General features: G+C 35.5%; 1 protein-coding gene across 5 annotated transcripts in view; it reads left to right on the top strand.

The window, feature by feature from the left end:
• The window catches only part of PLCB1 (phospholipase C beta 1), an 856,495-nt gene extending 844,338 nt beyond the window's left edge, over nt 1-12,157 (top strand). For 3 of the 5 annotated variants that reach the window (XM_043984633.1, XM_043984631.1, XM_043984630.1), the window contains one exon: nt 8,589-12,157. In XM_043984633.1, coding sequence (XP_043840568.1) covers nt 8,589-8,819 — 231 coding nt within the window. In that variant the 3' untranslated portion in view covers nt 8,820-12,157. The remainder of the gene's footprint in view (nt 1-8,588) is intronic. The other 2 variants (XM_043984634.1, XM_043984632.1) reach the window with 1 other exon arrangement.
• The last annotated feature ends 298 nt before the right edge of the window (nt 12,158-12,455 follow it).

The following is a 12,455-nucleotide window of genomic DNA, read 5'->3' as shown; positions in this document are numbered from 1 at the left end:
CATTGGGCATCTATTTTGTTTCAACAAACTGGATGTGTTTAGTCTGGATGAGAGAAAGTTTGGTGAGTAACATGGTCTTCCAATATTTGATGAGCATTGATAAGGAAGATTGCTTTTGTTCCCCAGAAGGAAAAACTAGATAAAAGTTGCAAAGAAGCAAAGATGGGCTTGCTGTAAATAGCAGTTCCTAATAATTTGTTATTCAAAAATGAAATGTATTGCTTTATGAGGCAATGGATTGTTCTCATTAGAGTTCTCCAGAGTCATTTTGTCATATGTGTCCTGATGATGGTAGAATATTAGAACTGTCATCTCCGAGGTCCTAAACACTATGGTTCTTTAATGTAACCTAAATTGCATCAGTTTGAGTGCCATCTCCTATGCTTTAGTTGAGTATTATCTTGTTTAGGTAAGTGTAGAACTAGATGCCTGTAAGGTCCTATCAAAGTCTGAGAGTCTGGTTCTATTATTAGGATTGTTCTGCAGCTAGATACCATAAATTGGTTGTGGGACCCAATCATGTTAGTTCCATCACTTTTTTAAAATCATGTTTAATAGATTAGTGATAGGAGCAGAAAAGATAGACATTGGATGCTATATAGGGTTCAAAAAATTCAACTTAACTAACCAAGTATTTATGAAAAGTCCACAATATACAAATCCCTGTGTCCCTCACTGGGAAAGATACTGTCCAAAGTATGAAAATTAGCTAGATGAGAAGAAAAGAAGGACAAGGAATCCAGAGTTGAAGGAGCATATCATAGAGACAGGAGATCATAAGACAAAAGTCAATTCAACAAATATCTGTTGAGCACCAACCCTGTGAGAGATACTGTAATAGGACTTTCATTCTTCTCTCATTGATTCCTTGTCACAATCCCCATTATTAGAAACCTTCTTATGCCACCTCAAGCCTACCAACTTCATTTCTACTCTCCTTTCTTGTAGCAAACTAATTTATCTCTTGTTGTACTTGAGGACAAAATTAGCTGCTTCAGTTCTTCTCTCTCAAAATCATTCAATATATTCTTCTATACTTCACATCATCGCTTTGCCAAAGCTCACCTTTGATTCAATCCTCTCCTGTCTCCTCCTTAAAACAGAAGAATAGAGGAAGGTGAGAAACATGGGATTTAAATATTATTTTTATTGTTAACTTTGTTTTTTACATAACTTTCACGTACAAATATGTCCTTTGCTCTGCTACCCAAAGAGTCTTCTTTTAAACAAAGATTAAAGGAGAAAAATATTAAACAAACTGTTCAGCGCAACTAACCAACTTATCAAATGAGTTTGACAGTATAGACAATATTCCACAGTATCCCATCTCTTCAGTAAGGGGACAAAAGAGTATTTTTCATTGCTTTTTTTTTTCTTCTTCCATTTCTTTCTTCCTCCCTCTCTTTCTCTTACTCTTTTTCCCCTTCCATCTCTTTCATTTTCAGTCTGTTTCACTCTTCTGGCTCTTTCCCTCTGCCTACACACAGGCTCTTATTTCCCCTAAGTAAAAAAAAAAAAGTTTATGGATAGCAACTAGACCTATGATTTCATTGGCATAGAGAACTCCCAAGTAAGGAAACACCTTCTACCAATGAAGTTCAGCACTATCTCTTCAATTTATGATCTTAGACAGTTGGTTGAAGTAGTAGAATGATGTGCCCAGAGTCTCACAGGCAATAAATTGCAGAGTCAGAACATGATCCAGTGTCTTGCTGTTTCTGAGGCCAGCTTTCTTTTTTTTTCCTGCTCTTTTTTTTTCTGTTTAGAATTTCTTTTCCAAATTACATGTAAAAAGAAATTTTGAGATCAATTTTTCAAAACTTTGTATTCCAACTTCTCTTCCTCCCTCCCTCCCCTCCCCCCATCCCCAAGAACTCAAGCAATTCAATATAAGTTACACATGAGTACTCATGCAAAACATTTCCACATTAGCCAGGTTGTGAGAGAAAACAGAGAGAAAAACAAAACTTCAGATTAAGGAACTATCAAAAATAATTATGCTTCAATTTGTTTTCAGATACCATCAGTTCTTTCTCTGTAGATGGATTAAAATTTTCATAAGTCCTTCAGAGTTATATTGGATCATTGCATTGCTGAAAATAACCAAGTCCTTCACAACAGATCATCTTACACTATTGCTGTTATTTTGTATATAATACATTTCACTCTGTTTCAGTTCATGTAGATCTTTCCAGGTGTTTTCTAATAGCATCCTGTTTATCATAACTTTTATATAGTACATTAAACTTGACAAATAATTTTCTTCACAGTAGTCCAGCAAAGTAAGTACCATACATTTTGCCATTACAATCAACCATCATAACTGTTTCCGTCCATCCTATTCCCTTTCCATTATATTTACTCTATTTTCTGTCTTCTTTTACTCCATTCCACCTCAAAATTATTTTGCTTCTGACTCCCCCCCCCCACTCTGCACTCCCTTCTTTCACCCTTCCCTTCTTATCCCCTTCCCCTCCTACTTTACTGCAGGGTTAGATAGATTAATCCACCCAATTGGGTGTGTATGTTATTCCCTCTTTGAGACAACTCTGATGAGATTAAAGTCTTTGAGATAATTCTGGTGTGTAGAAGGCTCCTTCATTTCCCTACACCTCCCCCATCTTTCCCCCTCACTCCATACACCCTTTCCTATTTCTTTCATGTGAGATTTCACCCCATTCTGCCGCTCCTCTATCCCCTTCCCCAGTGTGTTTCTCTCCCCCCTCAATTTTACCCCAAAGATGTAATCATGGGGCAGCTAGGTGACACAGTGGACAAAGCACCCATTCTGGACCCAGGAAGACCCTAGCCCAAATTTGGCGTTGGATGTAAGACACTCATTAACTTCAATCGCCGTCCCCCCCCCCAAAAAAAAAGAGAAACAAAAAAGTAAATGCTTTACATGTATCATGCCTTCATAATCAATTCTCACCTGTGCCCTCTGTCTAAATTTCTTCCTATCATCTGCTCTAATATTCAGCAGGCTCTTATGATTTAGACATATCATCTTCACATGTAGGAATGTAAACAGTTTAACGTTATAACATCTCTCATGATTTCTTTTTCCTATTTATCTTTTTATGTTTCTCTAGGGTCTTGCATTTGAAAATCAAATTTTCTATTCAGTTCCGGTTTTTTCATTACAAATACCTGAAAGTCCTCTTTTTCATTGAGGTCCCATTTTTCTCCTGAAAGATTATACACAGTTTTGCTGGGTAGGTGATTTTTGGTTGTAAACATAATTCCTTTGCCTTCCAGAATATCATATTCCATGCCCTCTGATGCTTTAATGTAGCAGCTATTAGATCCTGTGCTATCCTGACTGTGGTTCCACAGTATTTGAATTGCTTGTTTCTGGCTGCTTGCAAAATTTTCTCCTTGATCCAAGAGCTCTGGAATTTGGTTATAATATTCCTGGAAATTTTCCTTTTGGGATCTCTTTCAGGAGGTGATCAGTGGATTCTTTAAATTTCTATTTTACCTTCTGCTTCTAGAATATCAGGACAATTTTCCCTGAAAATTTCTTGGAAGATGATGTTTAAGCTCTTTCCTTGATCATGGTTTTCAGGTAGACCAATAATTTTCAAATTATCTCTCCTGGATCTATTTTCCAAGTTTTTCCAAGAAGCTATTTCACATTGCCCTTTATTTTTTATTCATTTGGGTTTGCTTTATTGTGTCTTGGTTTCTCATAAAGTTACTAGCTTCTTTTTGTTCAATCCTAATTCTTAGGCAATTATTCTCACCAGAGAGCTTTTCCATTTGGCTTTTCAAGGTGTCGGCTTTTTTCTCATGTCTTTCCTGCATCACCCACATTTCTCTTTCCATTTTTTTCCCCTACCTCTCTGACTTTATCTTCAAAGTCCTTTTTGAGTGCCTCTATGGCCTGAGACCAATTTACATTTTTCTTGGAAGCTTTAAATGTAGGGGCCCTGATCTTGCTATCCACTTCTGATGGTGCATGTACCTTAATCTTCCTTCTCAGTAAAGATGCTTTCTATGGTTTGTAACTTTCTCTGTTTGCTCGTCCTGTCCATCTTTCACTTGATTCTTAACTCCTTCTTAGTGTGGGGTCCTTCTTTGAGGATATACTGTCCCAAGTTTCAGGGGGTCCCAGGTGTTATGATTTAATGAGGGGCAGTTTCTTCATTTGCCTGGCCCTTCCTCTAGTCTATAGATAACCCCAACTTGCCAATCAGCCAGGCAGCAAAACTTTTTATGTACTGTGGTTGCTATCTCTGATGAGCCTGCACCCCTCCCCAACCTGGGTCACCATTGCTCAAGGTTTCTTCCTGGTTCCCCACTGGGGTAGAACATCCAAATACCCCCTTAGCTCCTGCATATACCCCTTTAGAATCCATCCCCCCTTCCTGCCAGCCATTAAGTCCTCTCATCAGACTGTGAGCTTAGTTCCAGAAGCTTCCAGCACTGCAGCTGATTTGGAGGCTTAGGGGTATGTTTCTCCAGCACAGCCTGCCTGGGGCTATATCTGTTTTGGCATAATGTGTGTGTGTGGGGGGTGATTCCATTCCCATCCGGGCTCCCCCTTCGGCTGAACTTCCAAGGTATCTTTGGCTGGAAAATAATCTCAACCATCTTTTTGTGGGTTCTGATGCTCCAGGAGTTGTTTTCTGCCTGTGTTTGGAGGTTTTTCTTGGAGTAAATGCTAGGCCAGCTTTCTATCCACAAAGCCATGTTGCCTCTCACAACCAAAAAAAAAAAAAAAAAGCCAATTTTCACAATAATATAGCAACCTAGAAATGTGAATCCCAAACAATCAAGAACTACAGTCAGTGAGCTATAATAGAGTGCTGCCATGCAGTTCTCTCACCTAACTATTAGGTATCTAGTATACAAACAACAGACTTCTACTTCCTGAAAGAGAACTTAGCTTTTCTCCCATTCTACATTCCACAGAGAAGCTTTGATCTTATTTGTTGCTTAATTAAAAATTGAAGAATGTCTCAATGTAATGGTAAAAGGAAGTAGGACCTATCAATCAATGGGTAAGTTTTTACTCAATCAAAAGAGTTTGAAATTGCCAAGCTTCTACATCATCTGAAATTGTTGCGACACCAAGAGAAAAATTGTCTATTTTGCTATCTTGTCATTGATGTTCCATTGATTTCCATTTGTCTAGTTTAAAGATGAATTTGTTTTGGTTTTGCGTTTTTGCATCATCTTCATGCATCTCATATGCTGCCATATTTTTTGTTATCATTATCTTGGAGTCATCAGAATGAAAGCTGTTTTGTTTTTTCAGCAGAATTTGAAAATTAGTAAAATCTGTTTATAAACATCTCATCTTTTCTGTGTTAGAGATGTTCTCTATCTTGATCCTTTTCTCCATTTCATGAGGGAATAAAAGCAAGAGGAAGCCATCCATTAATTTGGTAAGGGGCATTAGCTCTAAAGTCTACAGGCCTTTTAGTAGTTCAGAGAAAGAGCCTGCACTCCAGCAAAGAGTTTTCACAACCCAAACTGAGCTCTCAGTACTACATACCATCATCTTATAATCTTACTGACCTCTCCACAACTGGATTTCTCTTTCAATTCTTCATCCTGATGATAACCCTCAGATGAAGTTTATAACAGTAGAGTGGACTTTGAGGTTTGGCCTCCTATCCAAAAATTAGCCTCATTGGTAGCTACTAATATTTTCCAAAGCCCATTCATACCTCACTATATGATTCTTTCACTGTTAGTAGGGCAGGGTTTTCAATCTCTCCACACCTTTGAAGATATGGGTTCAAGCCATTCTAGCCATTCATTTCCTCATAATTAAAATTAGTAGCTCAGAATGAATCCTTTGAAAGATTTTGGTGCATATCTTCACAAATTCTCCTCTCTTCTCAAACTTCAACTCTGTTCTACCCTTCCATATTTATGTCTGTTTTCATTGAGAAGATCTGTAATGAATTCTCTACTTTTCATTCTAATACCTCAAACCTTCTATTCAGTTTTCAATCAAGCTTACATTCAGAGAATCCTGGAGGGGAACAGGACTGAAAAATGCAACCTAAGGAAAATTCAACATCTCTAACAATTGGTCATACAGTTTTCAGTTTAAGATTTCCAATGATATGGAATTCACAACCTTCCAGGACAGCTCATTCCCTCTGGGGACAATTTTAAACATTAAACATTTTTAAATCCATTACATTGAACCCTAATTTACTGCTCTGGAAATTTCACCCATAGCTCCAAGCTCTCTCTTCTTATGCCAAGAAAATAAGTTGAATATTCTTTCCTATGACAGCTTTTCAAATATTTTAAAGTAGCTATCTTTTTCCCAATTAAGGTTTTTTTTTCTTCTCCAGGCCAAACATATATAAGTCCTTTAACCATCCTCATAAGGCATAGTTTCAAGTCCCGTTACATTCTTGCCATATTCCTTTGGACTCATTGGCTTTCCAATTTCCCACCTAAAGTGTAGCATCCAGTACTGGGTACAATATTTCCTCTATGGTCTGACCAGTGCAAAGTAGATAAGATCTGTCATCTCCCTCCTTTTGAACAGTATATTTTTTCCTCCTGCATCCTAAGATAGCATTGGTTTTTTTCACTATGATGTCACATTGTTAACTCATTGAATTTAACATCCAACACCAGAGGTATATATATATATTTTACATGAAGTGCCTTATAGTCATTTGTCCCCTACCTTATATTTTTGCCATTCATCTTTTGGATAAATGGGGGAAAACATACTTTAAAAAATTGGAGATGACACTGGAGGATGAACAAAATTTCTCATGATACTGAGAGAGTTAGCCCTTACAATGATCAGGAAATGATGACAGAGAATTATAAAAACACACTATTAAGGCTAATAGGTGAAAATAATAGCATAAAACAATTAACAAATACTTATAAAGTGCTAAATACTGGAAATACAAAACCAAAAATGAAATAGCCCATGTTCTCAAGGTACTTCCATTCTGTCAGGAAAGATATGTACATAAATAAATATATACAAATTTTGATGTGGCCAATTATAAATTCTTGCACTTGAAGTTTAAAATCTCAATTATACATGTATCAGATACAGAAGACATGGTTTGGCAGAGATTTTTGTGAAAAAGACTAGCTTGTGGCAATACTACAATATCTTATACTATGAAAATAAAATAGATAAATATAAATATATATGTATACATATATACATATACATATGAAGTAATTATCCTATGGTGTGATCATATCTGGAGTACTGTGCTTATTTGAGGGTGACACATTGTAAGCTACTGACAAATTCTAGAGGTGGAAGACCAGAACGGTGAGAGAAGACTAACAGAAAATGTAATAGAAGTCTTTAAATATTTTGTTTGTTTTTTAGTGAGGCAATTGGGGTTAAGTGACTTGCCCAGGGTCACACAGCTAGTAAGTGTTAAGTGTCTGAGGCCAGATTTGAACTCAGGTACTCCTGACTCCAGGGCCGGTGCTCTATCCACTGCGCCACCTAGCTGCCCCAGTCTTTAAATATTTTAAAGCCTTGACAAAAAAGTTAGTAGATTTGTTCTGTATTTTTGCTTAGGATGAGCATGTTTTGTGTAGCATACTTCATCAAATGGAAGTTCTAAGGAGGTAAAGCTCTCCAATAAAAGGACTAGATGCAGCGCGAAGTAGTAAACTCTTTACCCCTGGAAATGTTTGAACAGAGGATTATGATCATCCATCATGGGTATGAGAGGAGATTCCTAAATGAGGTCACAGATTGGATTAAATAACCGTGACATAACATTTCTATCTGAAGTCCCTTACAGCATTCTTGTTAGATTGTGAGTTCACAGAGGGCCTTTCTTTGTATCCCTAGTGCTTATTCATTATTTAGCATATAATAGGTGCTTAAAAATGCTTATTGCCTGACTTAGAACTCTAAAATTCAGTTATCCACTGATATAAACTTCAATATTTCAGAATATATATATATACACATATATATATAAATATATGTTAAAATATATAATAGATTTTAAAATCAAAGCAATAGACCTTATTTATTTTTGCAGATATGGACATAAAGTTACTTGTGCTAGTTCAGGCATTTTATTGTCCATTAATTTTGGTCGAAGATGTAGAGATTATATGTGTGTATGTATTCAGAGAAACATGGAGATGAACTTCATGTCTCTCATCTAGTGAGCAAGCTAGCTAAATTCAAAGATATTCATCATGATTAGATTTGCCACCAAATGATGAATGTTTCTCAGAGATGCTCAAAGCATATATGTCTTAGATGAGTCATTAATCTTCCACATGTGTGTACATGTGTTATACACACATACGTATATGTATGTGTGTGCATGTCCTGTAACCAGTATTTTATGTTCTATGCTTATTTGGCTGTTGGTGTGCCCTTTTAATTTAGGGACTCTGGTAAGGCACATCTTTTCAATGTTTTCAACCCTATCCAGCATTACAGCTTTAGGAGTCCATGTGGATATTCAACATAGAGTAATTAAAAATAACTTATTTCTCCCCTTCTTTACACTTCATCATTATTTATTGTTTGTTTGTGGTTTCCCTGATCATGATTATGGAAACCAGAACACCCTCAAACAGACTTTTCTCATTATGTTTTCCAGATGCAGGTGGAACTTGACCAGGAATATCAAGACAAATTCAAAAGGCTCCCCCTGGAAATTCTGGAGTTTGTACAGGAAGCCATGAAAGGAAAGATCAGTGAAGATGGCAATCACAGTTCTGTCTCTTCTTCCCTCACCTCAGATAGCAGCAAAATGAACCACAGATCTCCCCCAAATGAGGAAGAACTGGAAGAAGACAATGCAGAAAGAGTGTTTGATACACCCCTGTAACTGTGCCCCCCACAATCCACAAGCAGGAGCCACATCTTCACAGAGCTTTGTCTCTCCCCCCTTCCCCTTATTGTGAGTGTGGAGCAGCTGTTGCTATCAAGAGGCGTTGCTTAATGCAATGCATATCTCTTGAAGGAGTCTTTTTGGCAAAGTGACCTGCAGAGGTCTTCATTCTCACTCACTTCAGTTAATCATGATGAAACATACTGTAAGTCTATTGAGGAAGATAATGTGTATACCGTACAGATATAGATATAGAATTTTACTTTCTTTTTACTAAGTCAGAATGGCCCACATGCATCTTTGGGAATATTTAATGAACAAAACTATTTGCTGGGTTTTGTTTGAATGTGGAGTGACGTGTTCCAAACCAATGCTGAGGGTGACAGAAATGTGCAATGCTATTTAATACCATGTAACAGCCATATTTGAGCTCTTCATTCTAACTGCCTATCAACAGCCATATCATCAATTTAATATTTGCATTAAGTTGTTTTATTGTCTTTGCTTTGCAAGCACTGGGGGCTTGCTGTATGGATATTATGTTTATCATAGAGATAAAATTATATTTGCTGCTGAAACTTTCTTCACAAGGAACAGTGATGATTTTTTAAAGTATTTTTTTTTCTTTAAACAAAAAAAGGCTTAACTAACTTATATCCGGATGTAGCCAGACCCATGGCCTAAAACAGTAAAAACATATCAGTATAGTTTGTCAGGGTCTATTTTAGGTGAATATAGGTTCGATCATTTGGAGTCACAGGCCATTTACAGCTGTAGGACTAAATGTATTGATCAAACATTTGGCAGATAATTGGCATGTGAATCAAAAGAGTAGAGTCACCTTGAGTATGTAGATACAGCCATAGTGAACAGACTGTAGTGAGTCGTATTGAGTATAGACTAATTCTAACATTCTATGGTCCTTTTATTTTGGGGGTATAGAGATAAAGATTGAATATTTATCTAGGGAATACACACAGACCCATATATAAAAAATATATAAATATATCTTGTATCCATACAAATGTATACACACAGAACAACGTGTGTATCTATACACATTCTTATATATGTGGGTATATTTATTATTTGGCAGTGAACCCAATCTCATGTATAATAAATTAAATGAAATTCAGGTTTAAGCGGGTAGGGAAAGTTAAGTTTCTAATATCTAAATTATGTAGATATTAAATTATATTAAAATATTAAGAAAATAATTTTTTGGCACTGGTTGTGTAAGACAAAGTTTTGTTAGAACATAGAATATACACACAAACATATTGTGCAGGCTCTAAATAATTGGTTTTAAGCATCAGTTTTTAAGGGTCTATCTACTTGTTTACAGTAGATAGAACTGAACAGAAAAGAGAATGACACTATTGGAAATGTTTTATTTTCCACCACTATATTTTACCCTAACCAAAATTCAATTTTACTAAGGTTTGAAACCAAAGCCCGTCCATTGAATGCTTTGCATATATATTAAATCCTTTGAACCCCATTTTAATGTAGTTAAAGATTAAGAATCACTTGTATTTACATATTGTTAGACTACAAAAAGCAAATCAACCATATGGTAAAAACCGATCAAATTATGATATTTGAAAGTTTTATGTGGGTCAAGATGTTTTTAAATGAAAAACCGTACCTTTTAGATATCAACATAAGAACTTTTGTTGTTGTTCTAGACCTATAATTTCATTGGTATGAGGGAATTCCTGGTAGGAAAATGCCCTCCACTGATCAGCAGTTTTTTAGTAATTTATAATATTCTAGGCACTGAGAGGTTAGGTGACTTGCCCAGGTTTACACAGCTATTATATATAAGAGGCAAGGCTTGAACTCAGGTCTTTCTGCCTCCAAGGCCAGAGCTCAAGTCAATACACCATACTGCCATTCCATAAAAATAAGACTTAGCTTAAAACCTATAGGAGATATTCCCATTATGTTTTCTTGAAATTAAAAGAAGTATCTTTGACAGGAGCAAAGCAATTTAATACCCAGAAAACTTTTATGCTCCTTAACTTGTATTCTTTAAGGAGTTTACTATTTCTGTGTACCTTATATTATTTAAATTTAAGCAATAACTACAGGTCAGTCTTCTGTTTCAATCAAGATCAAGCTTAGGTTCAAACCTTAAAAATCCTTTAAAAAAAACAACTTTAATAAGATAGGGGGGAGTCACCTGATCTTTTGAGATGATTGTATTTTGAACTAAATTACTCAGACTCATTGAATAAAACTTCCACTTCCACTTAGGAAAAGGGAAATCCTTTCTAAATCTTTCTACTATGGCACTTTGAAAATAAAGACAGCAATCATAAAGGACCTATAATGGTCTCCACTGAATGCTCCATTTTATAACAGAATTCCAGATTACCTGAGTGATAGATAAACTAATAAGGATATTCATAACTCCACAGCATTGTAATGAGTACAGTAGATAGTACTGAATTTTAGTCTGGAAATAGACTAAGGCTGAGTAATTTTTGATTTATACAAAAACAGTTCAGTTATACAAAACAATTCAGTTAGTTGGTTTTCCATATCTTAACCACTGTAGCTATTTTGCAATATGTTTGTATTTGACCATTTACTGTAATCACATTTTTTATATCTGTACAGTGATACTTTTTGCAGTTGTAGGGTAGTGTGTAACACTGTATATCTTGCATTGTTGAAACTATAACAGTGATACAAATATCATTTAATAATATTAATATTACTTGAACTAGACTAAGATGAAGAAAAAGGGGTCTTTATGATGTGCGGTCTTGTGCCTTTATGTATTTGCCTTGTTTTGTGTTGAATGTATGAAATTCTGTACTGTGGATGTATCTCTAATAGACAGTAGAGCCTTGCATTTACCTAGATTGTGCTCTTCAGCTATCTTTACACTACTGAAAATAGTGTGGTTTTGGCAGCATAAACAGAATTTTCAAAGTTCTAATGAAATACCAGACATTTTTGGATTTAACAGCTTCATTATTGCCATATATTAATTAATACATGTGTATTAGTTAAGCAATCATTGGATGATTTCTAAAGGAACGTTGCTTGCGTTTCTTTGACTTTAATGTTGCTCTTGTACATTGTATTAATATTGTCTGTGATGGATTGGACTTTGTGATTTTTGCCTTTTAAGAAAAAAGATAGGACAAAATATTTGAGCTATTAAAATGTACATATTTTGGTTTATCAATCTCAAATTGTTTAAAATGCATAATTCACATTTTTGTAATAATTCTATGCAATTTTGTGGCATGACGTTTCTTCCACTTGTAATTTTATGTGCTTTCATCAACAGTTCCAAAGGAAAAAATAAAATTTCTTAACACAAGATAACTGCTATTTTTCAGTATTTTACTAGAAATCATGACTTACTTCAGCAAAAACAAGGGCAGTAGGCTATAGGTTGTTTTTTTTTAATCCCTTAATATCAGAAACATAATAAGTATCCCTTATAAAGCATCTTTGACAAAATAGTCAACCAGACTTTAACTGAAAATTTTCAGGAAGAAGGTACTCACTACTTCCTGAGTTAGCCCACTTCTCTTCAGGGTGACTCTAGCTGTTAATTTTTTTCCTTATGTCAAGCCTAAATCTTTTTTTTTTTTTTTAGTGAGGCAATTG

This window comes from Dromiciops gliroides, chromosome 2 (assembly GCF_019393635.1).
Source record: "Dromiciops gliroides isolate mDroGli1 chromosome 2, mDroGli1.pri, whole genome shotgun sequence".
Lineage (NCBI taxonomy): Eukaryota > Metazoa > Chordata > Mammalia > Microbiotheria > Microbiotheriidae > Dromiciops > Dromiciops gliroides.
This window is presented reverse-complemented; position numbering and strand designations above follow the sequence as displayed.